At 40.7% G+C, this 20894-nt stretch overlaps 1 protein-coding gene across 2 annotated transcripts; it reads right to left on the reverse strand.

Moving 5' to 3' along the window:
• Positions 1-646: 646 nt before the first annotated feature.
• On the reverse strand, positions 647-20155 carry BCAP29 (B cell receptor associated protein 29). Of its 2 annotated transcripts, none has more exons than XM_026046378.1 (8): positions 20106-20155; positions 19787-19884; positions 16892-16992; positions 15102-15252; positions 12579-12714; positions 10311-10422; positions 3370-3470; positions 647-2219 (listed from the first exon to the last, which is right to left on the reverse strand). In XM_026046378.1, exons 2-8 carry the CDS (start codon positions 19876-19878, stop codon positions 2181-2183), a joined length of 732 nt encoding a protein of 243 aa, XP_025902163.1. In that variant the 5' UTR covers positions 19879-19884; positions 20106-20155; the 3' UTR covers positions 647-2180. The 2 variants fall into 2 exon arrangements, with proteins under 2 accessions (XP_025902163.1, XP_025902164.1); XM_026046379.1 differs by having other exon boundaries at positions 20110-20129.
• Between the last annotated feature and the right edge of the window lie 739 nt (positions 20156-20894).

Here is a 20894-nt window from a genome sequence, read left to right on the forward strand (position 1 = left end):
TTTTCTCTTCCATCTCCCAGCAAATGGACCCTGGCTTCAAACAAGCCCTAGGAAAGGGCCCTGCTAACGCGACAGCTGCAGTGGAGCGCCCTGCGCTCATGTCAAGTGCTGAATGCAACAACGTGAACGTCCCCCTTTCAAAAACACAAGGCACCATGTTCAGCTTTCAACTGAGCATGGCATGCACTGSTATGCACTTTTGATTTTAAAGTTCAGTTATACTCTACAGCAACAATTCCTGTAATGCATCTGGTCTTCATTCCCCAGAAATATTTGGAACATCAGTGCATTCACAAGCGCTTTCCTGTTCCAGTCAGTTTTTGTTGATATATATTTTGATATATATATTTGATATATTTTAGAGGTTATGAGTTCAGTGCATATCTTTCCTTGTAAATTGCTTATTTGCTTCCTACAGAGCTAATTAGGTAGACTCACTTGCAATTTAGTAAGTAGACAACAGCAGTAAATAACAAGCAAGGACGCACTGTTTTGGTTCCATAAACATACACCAAGAAGTCATTTTCTTGGGCAACATTAGTCGTACTATTAAAAAGCCAGCACTTAGTTTTCTAYCTCTACACATTTTTAATGTCATTTTGTATTATTTAAAGCATGAGACTATCTGCTATGCAGGCTAATAGACTAGACAGATCCATAAATATTTTGGCCTTTGATCAGCAAAACTTCTTGAATGGASAGTTATCATTGTCCCAGTTTCCAACTATAATCTTTAGATCAAACTGCAAGAATAGGATAATATTCTGCCATCATTTTAAGTTTTTCAAGTTCAAAAACCAAACAACCAAACAAGCACAACAAAGATGCATTCAACTATACAACAAAACTTTTTTTATTGTTAGTTAAAAGCAGGAGCCTTTTGTGAAGTGTTTGATACTAAGGAAAAAAAAATCTCTAGTCTCCTAGAATCCTAGAATCTCTCCAGACCCACTTTCTACACCACTTCTCCTGGAGGATGAACCAATTTTTAAATGAAAATATATATATTTCAAACACATGCATCCTTATTTAATATGCCAGGCTAATATGCTCTACAGTACTAACATGCTACACTGAAATTATAAACTAAACAAACCCTATTTCCAGTGTATTCAAAGTTATTTTGAGAAAAGCAGTACTTCCAGGAAAAGTATCAAGTTATTTTGTTCTTTCCCCCATATATACCCATTAACTCTGATGAGACAGTACAACAGCTGAGGTTTACATGAGTAAGCCCAGAAACTAATGAGCTTGAACAATCCCTTTAATATAATAAACATATACAACTTCCAAATACAAATCAAAACCAATTAATAGAGGTACTCAAAAGAACTTTCAGAAGGTCAAAAAAGTCTGTTGAAAAACAGCGCACATTTATTTGAGGTATAGTATCCATGAAAAGAAACCAAGCCAACCATCAACATTTAAAAACAATTTTTACTCAGCAAGGCAAGAGAAGTTAGGTGGCACACACAGAATGTAAACAGCTGTAAACAGTGGGGAAAAAATACAGAATGTTAATGTCAACCAATCCAAAACTTTGGTTATGAAAATTGAAATAACTCMTTGTATTAAAGAATAAACCAGAGGCATGCAAAATATTATTTCTAAAATTCTGTTTACCCATGTGGCTAAGTKAAAGGTAAAGCTAATGAGATGCATTTAATAAAGCTTTTTTTTTTTTCCTTTTAATTGATTGTGATTCCATTTTCCACAAAGTGAAATGCTTGATGAAAAGCCTTCAGTCTTCAACCCATTGGTACCTAAATTTCTGAAGCCTCTGAGTTGGTACTGCTAAGGAGGTTGGTGTAATTTAGCATGGTATAACACCTCATAAATGCTAGATAAATGCTACAARCAAATGGGGGGTGATCTCTTGACCATCCTGGAAGGCCAAAGCTTGGAGAGCAGCCAAGCTGCTCTAGATTAATTGAAAGATTTTCATGGGTTTCCTCACTAGTGCAGTGACAAGCTCCATAGTAAATCTGGTAAGCCACTTAATATGATAATTGCAACAGGGAATATATTGGTAACCAGGGTATTAGAGGAATCTGAACAGTGGTCAGCAGTGCATGTGCTTTTCACAAAGCTAGGTTTGTTTCACATGTGCAGCAGGAGTCAGAACAGCACAGGTTTTTTCACTGAAGCAACCATATCAAGGCCATCTGTCCAAGCTGCACCTACAACTTCTTCTTGTCTTCCACTTCACCCACCTTCTTCTGAAAAGAGAGTGGGAAAAAAAAGTCATATTTTAGATTTCATCAGAAACTTCTGCTTCCAGACAACCAGCTTACCATTTCTGTCCCTCTCCCTGTACACTCTTGAAGTTCCATCAACACTACCCCACGTAACACATCCACTCTGATCCCAGCAGAATGGGAGCCATAGAGGATATTTCTCCTCCCTACCCACATCAGGCAGAACTATGTGGCAGACTAAGAAAAGAAAACACACACACACACACACACACACACACACTTCGGGCCAGATCTGTCAACTGATTTATCTCTAGGAGTTGTATCTACTGTGTGCTCAGTACCATATGTTCTTTCCATTCAGAAAACCCTAAGGATGTGTGTTCTAGACCCCAAGAAATGCTGCAGAACTACTATGGGTCATTACACTGGGGAGCACAACAGAGACAGGCCGGGATGGTGGTCTGGAACACAGAGCCCAGCCGAGCAGCCTGCCCAGGAGTTCAGGGCAAGGCTGTGAAGCAGCAAGCTGAGCCACGCAGCAAAAGGGAAAGGCTGCATCCAGCTTCAATTTGCACTCTCCCTCCCCCAGCAAAAATAAGAAATTGCTTTTCTTGAAGCTTTTAACACCAAAGTAATGTATTTTCTCCCAAATTCCTTATGAAAACATTAACAAGCACTATTTTATATTTTGTACTTCAGTGGGAAGTGTTAGTCAAGCATGTTCGTCGCCTGGTTTTGTTCTGGTGTATCAACACTATTGCAACATCTGCAATGCAAGTGTTGCAAAAGAATGTTTAAAGAACAAACAAAATAAAACTATTCTTGTAAACGATGTATACACCACACACAGCACCCCTATCACTTTCTTGAAGCTTTCAACTTGATTCTGACATGCAAAACTATCCAAATCCTACCTCTCAAGTGATAACAAAACTAAGTCCATCTGTGATCTGAACTTTCTCACTTGTAGTGGGGAAAAATAAATTTGTATCTTCCATTTTTGCAAAACACTTCTAGTTTCTTGACGAAGTTTATGGAGTGTTATCCATTATAACTTTATGCTATGCAAGAGAATTTACTTAAATCTTTAGTATAATAAACATGCAACTAGCATAATTTTGTAGTACCATTTCAGAACAGGGTGTTCACACAGTGAACCAGAACCACCCACCTGAAGCTGCTCATGTTCTTTCATAAGACGGTCATATTCTCTTTTGAGGCCTTCAGACTGCTTTTTAATTGCTGTTAGTTCAGTAGTTGCCTTGAGGTGAGCTGTAAGATATCAGAATTCCTGTTTTAATTATTACTTGCAATCCTGCTGTTCCTCAGAGCCCAGATACTCAGCCCAAAGCAAGCCCAGATACCAGGCATGTATTAGGGCTCCACTGTACTAGACAGCCCATCGTCTAAAAGCAAGTTCAGAGCATCATGGAGATACAGCAAGATACAGAGGGCAGAAAGGGGAAGGGAAGGGCAGATGGGTTCAGAAACAGCAGCACGAGCAGAGGGGCTGTGGGAAACACCAATAAACTGCTGGTTGGAGGTGACAAGTTAGTGACAGTGCAATCACCTGTCACAGCAGAGGAGAGGTCTAGAAAACCAAAGCACCACAACAACCTGAAACCAAACACCACCAGCCTTCTTTCGGAAGAAAGGACAGCTCAAATATTAGGAATAATTTTAGCAAAGAAGCTGTGTCCATCAAACAAAGAAAAAATATTACAAGTGTGCAGCCTCCCTCTGCCACCCTTTTATATGCTTTACCATGCTCTGGTTAATTCACTAAAAGCTTCATTTTATGCATGAGAAGGCAGAAGGAGGGGAGGAAGGGGGCTAGGCAGCCATAAAGAGGCTTTTAACATGACAAAGGTAATTGCTAAGGCTTCTTTGAAAGCCTTTCCCACTGCAGACCAAAACAGTTAAGAAACCAGAGGTCTACCTTGCAGTACAAAACAGCCCAGGACTCTCATTTACAATGCTGGGTAAATCAGCATAAAGCTTCATAAAGGCTGTTACTCTTGAACTGTTATGCAGGCACTTGAGTAAGGTCATTTAGATACCTATAGCAGAAGAATATAAAGGTATTTCAGGTATCTGGTGCTCTTACAGCACAGACATACCCTGAAACTCTCCCTGCTGCAACAGGGAGACACTGTTAATGCCCTTGTTGGTTGTCAGTGACAAGAACTACAGCACATCTGTAGGAATCTGCTTGGAGGAGAGGGAACATTTCATAAGCTTGTTGGCAAGTCCTAGTTCCTGAGGCTCCAGGACACAGGGACCTTGAACACTCCCCTATCTGCAAAAAGGGAGACTCCCTGTCTCCCTGTTTCTGCTAGTCACCCACTTTTTCCTATCATTAGCTTAAGTGCCTACATTAAAGTCATTCTTGTTGTAAAAGCCTATGAGTGATCTTGCAGTAAAGATGACATTTACCCAGACAGAAATTCTGATCTACTGAAATTAATTGCAGTCAATCCTGTTAATTCCAARCTGGTTAAAAATTCATTCCATTTCTCCACACATTCCTTCTCCCCCTTACTCTTGCACAAATATTCTGCCCTTTAATGCAATCTTGACAGCATCAATGCCAGATTCTTCTCCAAGGCTCTTGGCATTTGCAATAACCGTCATCTCCACACATCTACAAAGTCAAACCCCACTGCATTTACTCTCTTATTTCCAGACCATCTGTCTTCTCTTGCTATTGTTTAAAATCTGCTACACACTATAATGAACACGTTACAATTTGATAAGCTACTGCTCTTTAAGCCCCAAAACACCACATGCCATTTTGCCTCTTTGAATGATCTATTTCAAAAACAATCTTGCCCTTTTATTTAATCATTCTTGTCCACAACTATAGCAAAATATATCACATCTCTGAAGAAATCATAACTCAGTGTCATTGATCTAATGCTGTTTGGCTCATTTGCAAGTAGCAGCATTCTAGAGTTGCAACTAAAAACAACCATATCTCTAAGACAGGAACAAAATACCTAGAAGTATCTGGAGATCAAGAAAGCGACACCACCCACCAGCCTGTTTGAGTGTTTTGAGCAAAACAGGCATGTGACAGGAAAATCTCCCCAAGCCTTAGAAGAGGGGAAAGCAAAGACTGAATTTTCCCATCCACCTCCGCTGGCCACGGACTGTCCCATCCACCTCCRTGCTGTTGGGGCCACAGCACAGGAAGGAACATTGCACCCTCGACATCATGAGCTCCTCGGCTTCTCTGGAAACCTTGTCAACCCATGCAGACTCTCCATATACTGCTGTCCTACTATGTGGGCACTCCAAGAGCAGCACAGTCAAGTCAACTGCACAGCTGCATTCTTTTTGTCACACGGCTGGCTTAGAGCACTCACTACTAAGCGAGGCTGGTAGAGGCTGAATTCAAGTCAGAATTGTTCGCAGCACAACTCTGAAAACCCAAATGACTTGGGCTACTTTTAAGCCTATGCTTAAAACTACTTTGAGAGTCTATGAGCTTTTATGAAACCATGAAAGGGCTATTCAAGTTAAGAATTTAGGCACAGATGGGAGAAGAGATTCACCCTAGATAGCCAACAAATATGTTGTAAAGCTGGGAACACAACTCCATTCAGTTAATTCCAGACAAATGCTGAATTCAGCCCTTAAGATATAATGGCCAGATACATAAAAYAAAGAGGTAGAACCCAAAAGTTACATAGAGTTGCTCCAACTAACTTAACCTCACATGAAACTGTGTTACAAAAGAATTTTATAGCATCTTAAGAAGCTACAGAGGGCCCTGTATAACAATCTTGCTTGCTATACAACATCATRCCTTTGAATTAACAGCTTGTGCTGTACGTGACATTGGGCAACAGCTCTCACGCGAATTAAGATCTAGCAAAAAACCTTAAGACTTACGTTTTAAACTTCCCTCTGTCACTGGCTCAATACCATGACACCCTGGTCAATTAATTGACTTATATTCATACTCGTAGCTTACAAAAGGAGGCTGATAAAAGGCCAAAGGATTTTGTCTGCTCCCCCCCYTTTTTTTGTTTTTACATCTGATCGCTTTTATAGAACTCAACATACAGTTTTTATAGAACTCAACATAAATACAGTTCTCATAAGATGTCAGAGCTAGTGTCATAAATGTCCATGAACACAAATACCTAGTTGGTTTCTCACTGGGGGAAAATTATATGAAACATGTAATTGTTTGTACCTTCCTAACGTTTAATAATCTTGGTTTTTTGGTGACRGCTGCACACTCCTACCTTCTAGAATAAGTAGCCTCAGAAAGCTGTTCCATAGGCAGCCCTCCACACCACTGCGGCCTTCCTACTTCTCTCTCCTATCCTGCTAGGCAGCATGAAACAAAAACCACTTGAGCCAAATTCTGTACATAAACCAAGCCTGGTTATAGCATGCAAATTCATCTGAATTTTCTCCCATTATAAACTTAGGACAGCAGAACATTAAAGATTAATAAAGATCTCCCCCGTCAAAGAACTCAGCTGCAGTTCCAAAGCACCTAAATGGCTCTGACAATTCAGTACGACTCCAGAGAGTGAAGAGCTAATGGAATGGACAGAAGTGTTATCTCTACATTTCAACTCCACTCAAAGATGTGTTAAGGTCACAGCTCAAAGGCTGCACACAGGTGCTGGAGACCCCAAGGCCCATAAGGTGACACAGATGGAGCTGGAAGCTTCTGGTGCACCTCCCTCACCATGAGACATTGTCAGAAGAGCACGGGGTCAGTCAGCTGCACGGGCTGAGACAGCAGCGTGTTCTGCTGCAATGCTTGTTCTGTATCCATTTCTGTTGGGTAAATAAAGCTCTGGCTTTTACCGTACACKAGGACGGTGTCAGTGAAAAGATGACCTGAGATAGCAAGGAAGTGAGACGGCGCAGTGCTGCGGAAGCCTCCCCCTGCCCAAAATGTCCCATAGCAACAAAGAGACAGTTCAACCATCAACAGTTTCAGAGTGGGACCTGTGAGCAAGGGAGGAAGTTATGGCACTGTTCTTGCCTCTCCCTCTCCCCTCCACCCTGGTCCCAAAACTTAAGGGCAGCGACAACGTGCAACAGCTCTCATGCCCTGACCCCTTCTCCATGGCCGATGGTTTGCTCTGGTGTACGGTTTGATAACTGCCAGAACCATCAAAATGAAGCAGAGGAACATACCAATACTTGTAGTTATAATACCTGTCACCAGTAGCATTCTGCATAAATAAAAAGTTGTGGAAACATCATATTTTTCCAGGAGAAAAAACAAATCCTAAAAAGCCCACATACCCTACTGCTGCAAATCTGAATTAGAGACACTTATTATAGCACTATCATGACACCACCTTTTCTTTTTCCAGAAAAAATCCTATAGGTCTGATAGTAGCCATATTGTTGACGTGGGTAATTAAAGGCTGTCATTTTGTCCAAAATTTATATAATGTGCAGTACAAAGTTCTCACTCCTGCAGTGCAGCTTAATAAACCCCAGGAGTATTCATATTTATTCCCAGACACCASTGAGATATTTTGATAATACACGTGTATTCATAAAATCATCTCAGAAGGCTTCAAGAGTCATGTTATTACATGTCCAGGAATGCCAAAAATGGATTTAGGTTCCCAAATTGCTATCCCACTGGTGGTTGCCTGTGAAATCCCCAGTATGAGAGTCTGCAATAAAGGAGGGTAAAAAAGCCCCCTTTCCTTCACTTCCTCAGAGTGAAATAGGACTTTAATGAGGATAGGAAAAAATATCAAGTCTGAAAATAAGATTTGACTAAAATCTGTCACCTCATTTCTAATCTTTCATCAGCTGTTACTGATTTCACTGTATTTTTCCCCTCCCTTTTCTTGTCTGTCCATTCTTCCTCTGCATAGTAAATACACCGTACTCAGTGCTCTACTCAAAACACATTTTCCTAACTTAGAATCTTATTTATAGTTAACTACACAAAAGGATAGACTGTAGTGTCTGCATGAAAGGCAGACAGCCGACGAATTAGAGATTAATCTCCCAAAAGTCTGCAATAATCCCTATATAACTATCAGGAATACAGGAAGAGAACATAGSCAGTATTTTCTTCACTAGACGCAGTATATACTACACATCAAGACCTTACAAAAAACTTGGATCTCCTCTAAAGTCAAAGAACAGATCTGATATTAACTGAGGTATCAATAATTGAAGCAAAGTTAAAATCAGAACTTCTGAGTGCCTCTCTATTGAGATACTCCTCTTTTACCCTATCACCACATAAGAGCTAGGCCGGAATAACAGGTATTTGAAAGTACTTGGTGCAAAAAAATCAGATACGTTTCTCACTGAGGCAGAAAAAAAAAAAAAGGAGAAAAAGGAGAAAGACAACCAAAAAAGGCATTTCTGAAAAAAAAAACAAAAAAAAACCACACACTCTGGGATATGGCTCTGATAGAAGAGATAACTTCAGAAAAAGATAGCTTTAGTCATGGAAACTCAGTGGCATGCAACAGAYTGGGAAGCTTGTCTTCCCTCTTTTTAATCTCAGCTTTGATTTGGGTAATGTTTTACTCCCATTTCTTGAGCATGAACCTTAGTGTTTGGCTGCTGAGTTGCAGAAGTGCCAAAAAAAGCCAGTAAGTGCAATTCACACAGAACCTCCACAGAAAGCTGGGTCTAGAGCAGGATTTATACACAAGTATTTGAGGCTCGTTGGCTATTTGGTTGGCTTGAAGTGTAAGAAAAGCTACAAAACCCTAAGACTGAGGTAGCAACACTCTCCAGCTGATGACAGCACTTAASGTAACCATGGAGCTTTCTGTTTGTTTTTGTCTGAGGGGGAGAGGGGCAGGAGGAGGAAGGGGGATGGCTTTGAAAATATTTTCTCCTTCCTTAAAGAGATCCTCTCCCCAGCTTTTTCCTCTAACAAAAGACTGAAGCCTGCCTTAATTTCTACACCTTTTAGATGGATAACAGCCTGCAGGGAGAATGCCACGGAACCAGCAGGTGGTAAATCTATTTATTCCTTAGCTTTCTATAGCATTCCGGACTGAAAAGCTTATGTTATATTATATGTTATATTAGTGTTACATACCACTAGTTAGTTTAAATCAGACATATGTATTTATATTTTTCATTGATCCTGTCACTTCAAAGGCAACTTTCCTCCCTTTAAGAAAACAGCAGGAGAGGAAAACCCACAATCAAATGTGCCTGGGAATGTGAGTTAATGAGATCCTCCATTTAAAGATTCTTTTTGCTTCAAGTTGAGCTGAAGTCTACAGTTGTGCAGCTCTTGTTCATCTTGCCAACAGACAATGAAAACCAACTCATAAATTATTTGGAGCTGCTATTTTTGCGGCTCTGTAGCAGTGCTATGCAACACGAAAGTACTGCTGTGTTTTGATGGCAACAGGTTATGCACTGCCATGAAAATATGTATTTCATAATGGCTCTGCTTATGACCTTGTAAGCATTACTTAAATGCTACAAGCAATGCTACCTTAAAAACACTAATTTCATAGGCATCACACACCTTGGCAGAYCCAAACAGGACAAAACCTAACAGGAAAAAACTGCCTCCAACACAATTTGCTAAGAAAGCAGCTTTGATAGCCTAAACATTAAACATGGAACCTGCTAACAAAAGAGTCTTGCTACAAACCACAAGGAACATTTCCTAGGGGACTGAAAAAACACCAAGACAAAACAACCATCTCTTTCACAAGATGCCTACATCTAAAACATTAGTCAAGAACTTACCTGGTGCCTAGCCTAAAAGCTACATTATACAAAACAACCACATATTTCCCCTTTTTATATAGGGAGATTGTCTTTTACACAGGATGGGCAAGATCAGTTTGATGCTTTCAGCAACAAGTAGCTGAYACCTTATCAAGCATATAATTGTTCATAAATTGAACAGTGATAGCTGAAGTGCTCAAATTACAGCACGTATTTTCATAATGGAAACATTTACAAAAAGATAGCAATGGTACATTATAAAACTTCTGATCAAAAAAGCTCCTGGGGAGAAGAAAAATGCCATAAACTGAAGAAGTTAGATAATGCTATAACTATTTTTAATCTACAGTGTTGAAATTATATTGGTTAACTGTTAAAAAAGTCCTAATCTATATTTACCATCTGATGTCTTCTGTAGCTCTGCTTTCAAACAGTTTATTTCTTTCTTCAGTTTCTCACTGTCTGCTTCTGCTGACTCTAGCTTTTTACCGCTCCTCTTTTCATTCAAGGCCTATTACAAAACGTGCACAAAAAAACAAAGAATGTCAGCTTTCATATTGTTAAGTGACAGGTTTTATAAAATGCCTACAGAACACAGATGTACTTAGACATTCTACAAAAAYAACAAAAAATATAAAATGAAAAAATATGTTCAATGTGTTGATATGATGTGTTGTAATACTAAGTATGATCTCCTGCCTAAGTTAAACACCATACACATACACAGTATCACTAAATCARGCCTACAACTTCCACCTAAACTATAAATGTTTTTTTGAGCAGACATATATTGGGACTGCAAGTGACAGGACCCCAATCATGTCATTCTTATATAAAATGTGCAATATATCTTCAGACATCTCTCCTTGCAGGAGCTTTGAGGTTACTTTTTTAAATCTGTAGAACAGCCTGATAAATGAGAACCCCTGAAATTCAAGTAAGTAAAACCATAAGCATYCAGAAGCTGCCCTGTAAATACTAGATACAAGAGCAGCATGCCTACTGTACTCTGAAAATGTCAGTACTATTATGCTTACCAGGTGTGCTCTCATCTTTCTGGAAAATATTATTTAATGCCTAAAAAGTGTCATTTCTTAAGGATTAGACCCCAATACTTAGACTTGCTGCTCCTACAGCTTCCATAARCCAACAAAACATCATCCCTGCTATAGGGATAGCAGGGAATTAGTCAATGTGCAGGGGTAGGATGACAAGCAGAATGACCAAGACGAACATCTGTCAGGTGAGCTCATRATATCTAAGAGACTGTCAGGAAATAAAGGAGTAAAAAGTGCTGATAAAACTTGGGAAACAGATCAAAGAAAAGAACTAAACAAATTCCCAGGTGCAATTTAATCCAAGAGCAGAGATTGCAATAGACTGCTGGCAGCAAAATTTTAGCCAAATTTGTCATGAAATAAAGCTGAGTGTCTCATACAGACTCTTAGTTCCATTCTCAGTTCTTTCTACTAATAGCAATAACCATTTATGTATTAAGTCTTATGCTCCATACAGCTASTGAATAGGAACCAACACACCTCACAGTCTAGGACAAATGCAGAGTATTTATACTAACATATTATAAATGTCCTAGTATAAAGTGCCTAGAGGCAATTTCTCTTACCTTTCTCTGGTGAAAAAAATAAAATAAAAATAATAAAAAAAGCCCTTGCATTATAGATATTATCATTTAGGGTCTTGCATGGCTTAGCCCCTGCATTTCTTAAGCCATGCAAGACCCTAAATGATAATATCTCTATAATGTTAAAATAAACTCAGTCTGAACTCTTGGCATCTTGAACAGGGTAGAGATCTACCTGGCTACCATATTTTTAAGAAACCATGTAATCAAAACCAAACAGACACAAAGACAGGAAGGCTGCAGTTCTAGTTTCCGGATATCAGTTACAGGCAGCTAAGAGAATGTGTCACCAGGGAAACCACATCTAAAAAAAAAAAAAAAAAAAAAAAAAAAAAAAAAAAAAAAAAAAAAAAAAAAAAAAAGACTTCCAGATGAATCCCAGCAGGACAGAGAAAGCATGTCAGGATGCAGCAGCAACATATGATAATATAAGTATACCAAATGCTAAAACTTCAGAATCGTTGCATACATTGAGGAGTACCTAAAACACACTTGACTGGTCCTTATTTTGATGGACCCCTCTCAAATAACASATTTTTTGCCTGCCTTTAATATTTTGTGTTCAGCGTCTGTTTCTATCTGAAGATTTACTTTTTAAATAAAAAAAGCTTGTGGTGCTAGTAACCACAAACACTCCTCCAGGAGTCAGAGAAAGACTGAAATAGGCCTGACAAACAGCCAACCGCAGGGTAAACAAGATTAATCTTAAACACCTCCCTTTACTTTGCTAAAATTTATTTAAATAAATATTTAATTAGTACTTTCAGGAGACCTAAAGACACTGAGAGCACAGGAAGATAGAAGTTCATTAATTTGGAATAATTTTCCTTCTTCATAACATGCTACTCAAGTTTTTATTCAGTATTCTGAATTACAACTTGTAAGGAAATAGTTCATTCTTCCTCACTGAAAAAGAAAAAAGTCCCAAAACATTTGGTATCAAAAAGTTTCAAGTATTAAAGTCCCCCACCAGGTTATTTCATACTACCTCCTGTTTAAGAAAATAACTGAGAAAGTTAAGATACCTGCTGCAGTTTTTCATTCTCAGTTAAGTATTTTTTGGCTGCTTCAGTGGTGTTRTTCACTTGCGTTTCCAGAGCTTGTTGAGTTATCATTCCTTTTGCCAACTGAGTAAGAAGCGTAACAATACGTCTCAATACCCTAGAGAAGAAACACAGAGAGAAACACAGTAATTCACAGCACAAGGGGAGAAAAAAGAAAAAACATAACTCCCTTTTCCCTAGCTTCGTATTAGATGAGAAACAAAAACATAAAGATCTGTTTAAGTAATTAAAGAAAAATAACCAGAAACACCACTGATAAATAAAGTTGAAGAGACTTTCATCATCAAAAAGTTAGACCCCAGCTCTAATTTTTACCTCCTGAAGAAAACAAACCCAAACCACAATTGTTGTGGGGCTAGAAACTTGGTTTGCTTGAAGGCTGAAATACACTTAAACAGTTTGGTGTTTTAAGAATGATGGATCAAGAAAAGGAGGAGCCAAGCAACCATGTTAGGGTAACGAGTAAGATATAAACGTTTTATTAAAGGCCTGACTAGGATAAAAGTAACAATATGAACCTATTAATCCTTAGTACTCCACTGATACCATGTAAATCTGAACACAGATGAAAGCACCCTAGGGYACCTCAAATCCAAGCTTTGCAAATATCTTCCTTAGTCTGAACTTCCTGAGACACCTAGTGATGCCTCTTTGCATCACTTCTTTTATACATTATCTTGRAGCCTTTCACAGTGATAATGTTGCTGAATAAAGGAAAAGCCAAGACAACAGTATTAAATTAACTCCTATAGCAGACTTGCTCTTCAGAGGACACTTGAAAATCCATGCAGTTTTCCAAATTGCAAGAGCATTATCAGAGCCTGTTAACTTCCCAGGTAAGCTAAAACCCCACTTTCCCTGATTTTTATCTAGATGATCTCTAGAGGTCCCTTCCAACCTCAACCATCCCGTGATTCTGTGACACACTGCAGAGGTCTCCTAGACTGCTTGCATCCAGACCTGCTGTCCTTCCAGCRCACACTGAGGTGGCTGCAGTCTTCTCCTCCCCAAGCACTAGTGCCTGCAATCATGCAGCTGCCACCAGCTGTKTAAAGAGTGCCTGGCCAGCAAAAGCAGAGGAAACCATCTACAAAAGGCACTTTCCACAGCCCTGCCTGTGCAGACCTGTCCTCTGTGCCTTACCAATAAACTTGAGTGGCTGGTTGCCAGTCCCAAGGCAAGGCCCAAGCATTCCTGCTGCTCCTCTGCAAAATGCTATCCATCCTCCTCTTCCCTGTCTTTCCTGAAAAGCCTGTATTCATCCATTGCAGCACTCCACACATACAAGCTCTCCTGTAAGTCTCTGCAATACCAACGAGGCTGGAACTCTGCAATGGCACAGGTTTCTACCTCCTCCTGGAGGATTTCCATGCTGTATGCATTTGTATTCAAGAACTTAAGGTGAGTCACCARTCACACTGCTTTCACAGGTTCTCCACAACTTTCCTGCTTAAGTTTTCTATGAACTTCTCCGTGACATTTGCATACATGCATCCTCATGACTTCTCCTGAAGAGATCCACTAAAATGGCAACACATCAGTCCAGAGGCAGAAAGTTTGTCAGGAGATTCTGTAATTCCAGGTATTTTTTGTTGTTGTTCCCCATTGCTCCTGTRTATCAGGAGAGCATCAACCAACTCACTGGAAGAGCTACAGGCACAGGAGAACATTCTCTGCTCTGAATCACCAAAAAACATAGGACAAAATCTGACCAACACTCCTATTCCTATTTATTCACATTACTTGTCTCATTAGTTTAAGTGTTCCTTGACAAATTGAGAAGATTTGCAGGTAATCTTGACTMCTGAGAAAATGTGAACAAATCTTAGCTGCTACTGGCTGATATAAAACAGTTCCTTCTGTTATCTTGTGTTTTAGCTGCATTTAAATGTGGTATTGCTTTTGAGGATGTTTTAAGTGCTTGATTTAACAGCAGGACTGCAATCCAAGTGCTTGATCTGAAATAATATGAAGCCTTCCTGAGAAGCTGAAATATTATCCCACAGTTCGCGACCCTGAGCTTCAGATGAAATGGTTAAAGCTAGACTRCAGCATGCTTCTGAACACACTAGGAAGCAATAACACAGGTTGGAGCTACACAGTAGAATTATTTTAAACACTGTTTAAGTTTGGGGGCTCCTCTTTTTTTAAAGAAGAAAAAACAATTTTTCTTTGTTTAGAAAGAAATCAGAGAACAGATCTAAGGAAATAAGTATTCCCTGAAGAAACTTCTCCTTCAGGAGAAGTGCTTTCTCAAACACATTCAAAATGTTTCTTTCCACATGTTGTTCACATATCTTTCCAATCTTCAAACATTTGTATGGTATTACTTTCCCTGATCTCATTTGCCCGCTAGTATAGCCAGTCTGCTTAATTTTTTTTTAATCCCTTGAAATCGACCTTCTGATCTTCTAGTTGGGTTACCTGGGGCAATAGTTTGGTAAGAATTGTGCTATGCAGAAGTTAGAGATGTGTTATACTTACAGCCAAAGAAATAAGGAGAAGCCCGAGATATAAAGGTTTCTTTGTGATCGRAAGAGTTTCATCTGGATATGATCATAGGCACTGGTATTGACATTTACAACCTTTTCACTCATATGAACAGTTGAGTACTTCTTAACTTCTCTAACAGCATCTGTAAGTAAAAATTCATTGTTTGTATCCATATATGTATATTGATACACATGTATGATAAACCAGACATAATACTAGAAATACATATTTGGGCTTCCTGCGCAGCAAATAGGCCTAGCACAAGTAGTGGCATCATTTATGTTATGCATCAACTTTAATTGTAAGCCTTGATCAAGCACTGAAGCAATAAGAGTGTTACTGGAGCTCTGCCCAGTCACTGCCCCAAACCTGTTTGTTAAGCAGCTGTGTCCAAGGCAGTCAGCAGGAATGAGGCCAAAGCAACAACTTCCACGAGTGCTACCAGAGAGCCCAYGCGCTGCGTGAAGAAGGCAGCGCTGTCAAGCTGAACCTAAACCCAGACCAGCGGGCAAACAGTAAGAAGATGGAAGAAAGGGAAAAAGAGATTCCTTCTCAAGTATTTGCCTTATATGTTTTGTTTYCCCCCCCCAAGCTAAGCACATGTTTTAGTAATAAAAGAAGCAGCATCTATTTAGTGCTTGAATGGCAGAAGAAAGTCCTTACTGATTTCAATAACTTGGGAAGACTTCAGTAATGCAGCGCTGAACATGAACAGAAGCAATATGCTAAGCTACACCACAGCTACCCTTCATCCTCCCCGCTACATACTCTTAGAAGGTGTACAGAAACAACAGCCAGCCTAGTGACAGCTTCTATTAAACTACCAACTTTAGGTCACCATACAAGGCAATACAATAATAATAAATAATACTAATTAAATATTAACATTTAATTATATAAGATTTTTATATATAAATACATTACTTAATAGTACATTTAATTTTAATAATAAAAATGATTTTTTTGGGGGGGGGAGGGGCAAACTTTGAACAATATAACAAAGATTAAGATGAAACAAAATTTCCTACTTCCTTGCTATGGAAAGACTCTAGGCCTGCATTTATCTATCATCTTATGCTACAGCCACACTGCTTTACTTTATCCAAGTCTGCCTTTCCTCAAAGGCCAGTGATTCACCAACTCAGAAAGCAAGCTTTGACTGAAGCTTCTGACTGGAGTTCAAAGAGTAAATGAAATCCACCACTTCTCTATCTTAAACGTATGCTTATTTTAGATCTTTAGCAGTATAATCTTGCAATAAATGGTTTATTTCAGATAAATAGATATTAGATGTTTAGGAACATATGATAAAAATGCTTATTTCCATTTCTAKTATTTTATTTGTTATTATTTGTTATTAGGCTATAGTTATTAGATAACTATATTGTTATCTAGTATTTATTTATTATTTATTTGTTACTATATTATAGTGCAGCACTATTTGGACAGCAACTGAGAGAAAGAGTGCCATCTACTGCAGGCTGAGTGGCTTAGCCTAATSCTCCTACCAAATCTTTCAAGCTCATTTTGCTTGTGTAGGAAAGTGAAACCAAGCAACAGGCTGGATGAAGCTCCATTTCCCCCCCACTATTCACTGCTACATTATTATTGCATTTGGATTCCTAGTATTCACAAGAACATGGTATAATCCCTCTCCAATTTCTTGTAGAACTGCTAAACAAATAAATTGCCTTCCATTAGGCCTGAATCCTTCCAATCAATCAACTGCCACAAACCCCACACACTTGCTTAATTTTGTTTGTTAACAATTTAATACTTACCAAAAAACAAGACGATCAATAAAATTATTATTGTAAGGAATGCCTTGTTCCAAAAAAATGCCAATTTGCTCCACAGAGAAATCATAAAAAACTTCTGCCATCTGAAAAAAAAAAAACCCACCCCACAGTGTGATTGCAAAATAATTTAATGCTTTAAGAAGAGTAYGAACATAGCATATACACAAGAAAGCCTTGATATTGATAGAGACCTAAGAAAGCAGTTTTAATTGCAACAGAGTTTAGATTAACGTACACAATTTACCCAACAGTTCACCTCCCACACTTCTCACTCATTTTCTGTTCGTTGTGAGTAGAGGTAGACAAAACTAGTTTGACCTGAGAACATCTTGTACAACAGCAGGTATTCTCCAAATGTGATTTAGTTTAGCTTTTGGTTTAGTCAGCATGACTTTATCATCACTGTTCAGCCACTAGGACACCACAGTGAATTCAGAGAYGGGGCAAATAACATAAAACCTATGCTGCAATTGTGCTCCTTGTCGCTAAATGAATAAAAGGAAGGAAAAAGAGAGAAGGAAAAAAAAAAAAGCCCCCCTCTCCCCCCACCACACACAAAAACAAAGCTCCTCAATTTAGATAATTTCAGCTCTTCTACTTTTATATTGACGATGCGAGTCTGCTTAGTTTTAAAATAAAGGTCCACATTGTTATTGCACTGTAACTTAAAAGTGAAAACAAAAGGRGAAGCCTCAGGTTTACATTTTAATGTGAAGTGTCAAAAACCTCTTACAAAAATATAGATGCGCTGGCTAAGGATGCGGCCTCAGAGAGATAGAGAGCTGAAGAGAGAGCAGGAGAGGTGAGGAGCACTTCTCTTCAGCAGACACCTGCTACATCCGCAAGAACCCTCAAGTTGGTGGCACCAAGGACAGGCATCTGGTGTGTTTGACTGAGCTGGACCATTAGGTCCCAGCTAGTTAACAAACTAGTTTATCTGCAGGAGGCAGAGCTAGAATCAGCATTACCATGAGGTAATGGTAAAAATACCAGCTTCTGTTAGAGAATATACACTCTGCAGARACTGTTAAAATCAGTCATTCAGCAGAGCAGCTTCAAACCTAGTCAGAATCTGATTCCTGCCACCTTCYGCTTGTTCTGCACCAGAAACACAAAAATATTTTAGCATCGTATGTGCAGCAAGCTCAATCTTTCATCAAGAACCTGCGACAGTCCAAAGGAAGTCATATTGACCAACTTCTGAATGTGGGATTCTCCAAACTTCACCCTCATCTTCACTCAAGATGAAGCAATTACTTCAGGTACTACATTAGGTCAACTATATTGCCAAGTCATAACAAGGCTAAGAGTAARGCTCTCTACTACAAGATGCTGTGACCTTTATTTTTTGCTGTGACCCTTATTTTTTTCTCCAGAAGTACAGACATTCACACATACTAGTGCTGAACTTCCTTTTGGTGAGAGAAAGCATATAAATACAACCCTTCAGTACTATAACGGTGGCCCAAACTACATATACCACATGCCCTTAGCAGCACGGTTCTTTTGGAAAACTTGAATTTTTATATTGTCAAAATATTTTTGCGTGTGCAGAGAGGTTGGACTAGATGACCTCTAAGGTCCCTTCCAACCTTACACATTCTATGATTCTATGATTTTCCAAGATTTTAAAAACTTGTTAGCAAATTGAACATAACACATAAGGGATAAATGGATTTCTTTCTTTCAGAAGCCACTACTGTAAAGAATAACTGAATGCTACAAACCAGACTCACTGAGGCTGAGGCAAAAGCCTCTCCTTTGTGTATTAAGAAAAAAAAAAAAAAAAAAAGGAAACAAAACACTGAGTTTGTCATTTGAATAAATGTCTCTAGCACTAAGGTTATAARTTTGTCTTTCAGCTTCAAATACTGGATTCAAAGTCCTATTTACATCGTAAGTGAAACCAGCTTTAATACTCTCCTCATATCCGATACACATCACCAGCCTTCAGACATTCTTGTAGCTAGTTTCTTCACACATTATTAATAACCTGCTGGTTACAACTGCCATAATATTTCCCCCTTCACACACATAATTGCGTTTCTTGACTAGAAAATGGTAGAAAATACGAGAAGTCAGTAATCTATTTTGAGATGTTAAACTTCCTGGGAGCTGCCTTTTAAGAACTGAGGTTAAATTTGATTTGTAGGGGATCCAATCGCCTTTAAGAAAGCGAAAGCTGCATTCTTTATATGTATTCTAAATACAGCTAAAGTTGCAGAAAGCAGACATTTAATCCTTTCACCCAAATCTAAGGCAAGCAGCAAGTTTTAGTGTTTCATTCTACTTAGGAAAAAAAAAAAAAAGAAAAAAAATAAAGAATTTTGTTTTCTCCAGAAAAGCATTAGTCACTGTGTTTCTCCAGCCTCCAGTACAGAATTTATTTTCCCTAGCTTTCCTTACTTGTGAAAAAGAAACAGCCTTACCCAAGCCAAACATCTAATCTTAAGGCAGTAACGTAGGCCTCGTCGTTGTACACAGTGAGAGCAATTAATGCCTTTTGTTTCTGTTACCTTTGCCTTAATCAGGGGGTTTATCTGACTAGAGCGGATTCTTTCTTACATCACCACAAGATCCTCCTCCACAAGCCTCGCAGGGAAGGCCGGGGCAGAGGCCACTTGCCAGGGCAAGGGAGAACAGCTGCTGCTCACCCAATTGAGGGGTCGGAAACACATAAATACACAATTATAATTTAAAAAACTGCTTAAAGACATCTATGGGTCTGGAAACTCCYGATGCCTGGGTCCAAAAGGGCATCCACGTCGCTCCTTTTGCGAGTAGTTGGGGACACAGGGGAGATGGACACGGACACCCCGCACACATGYAACACCTATAGGTACCCAAGCCCTCGCGCGCGAGGCGGGCGGCTCCTACCTCACGGGGGAGATGAAGGGCAGGCAGAGCAGCAGCACCGCCGCGATCTCCCCGTACAGGAAGGTAGCCACCGCCGTCCACTGGAACGTCATGGCGGCCTGCGGGAACCGCGGCCGTTAGCGCCGGCCCGGGGGCCCTCCCCGCGGGGGAACCRCCTCGCAAGTGACTGAACCCCAACCAAAGGGTGGCGGGGACCCCCCCTCCTCCCCCGCCCCGGGATCCCTCCCTGCGGGCAGGACGCGCCAGGCGGGACCCCCCCCCCCCACCCGGCCGCCATGAGGCGGCGCCGCCCCCCCCCTTCCCGCGCGGCCTCCGCAACCTGCTGCCTCCGCGCGGAGCCCGATGGCGACGGGGGGACGGCCCGATGGGGGCGGGAGCGCCGCTTCCTTCCTCCCTTCCCTTCCTCCCTGCTATCGGCGCGGGGCGGAGCGGGCAGGGCCGAGGCGGAGCGGGGCCTAGGCGCCGAAACGCGGCGCTTTTATGCGCGGGGAGCGGCGGCTGGCGCGGGCTCCCCCTGTCCCGCTGCCCGCCGTGCCCGCCGCCCCTCTCGCCCCTGGCCGCCCTGCCGCCTCCATGGCGCGTTTGCCACTTGCCCCGTTCACGTGGCCCTCGCAGCCGGCCCAGCCGTGACTGTGCACGACCCTGATCTCCAAGGCCCCGAGCTGCTCCCCAGTGTCCTCAGCTGCTCCCCAAGACCCCGAGCTGCTYCCCRAGGCCCCGAGCTGCTCCCCAGTGTCCTGTTCCCCAAGGCCCCGAGCTGCTCCCCAGTTACCTCAGCTGCTCCCCGTGACACCCCATAGCACCCACAAACCCGTCCGTGCTGCCTGTCCCTGCTGCCTCCCCACTTCTCCAGGGTGTTTGCGCCCTCCATGGTTCTCAGCACCCCCCTCACAACCTGCTCCCCACTGCTGGGGAGTCCTGTACCGATTAATCCCCGATTAGTTGTTGAGCAAAACAATGCAGATCATTTAAGTGCTGTAAATAGCAGCTCTTTGTGCCCTAATCCACCRGGGCTGCAATGGGTTGGGACTTCGCTGCCAAAATGCTTGGGGCTCACGTTTCCGTTTCCCAGGGCTGGTGCTCAGCGGGTCCAGCTGACGTTTCAGCC

This window comes from Nothoprocta perdicaria, unplaced genomic scaffold, assembly GCF_003342845.1.
Source record: "Nothoprocta perdicaria isolate Ctin4 unplaced genomic scaffold, notPer1 scaffold_44, whole genome shotgun sequence".
Classification (NCBI taxonomy): Eukaryota; Metazoa; Chordata; class Aves; order Tinamiformes; family Tinamidae; genus Nothoprocta; species Nothoprocta perdicaria.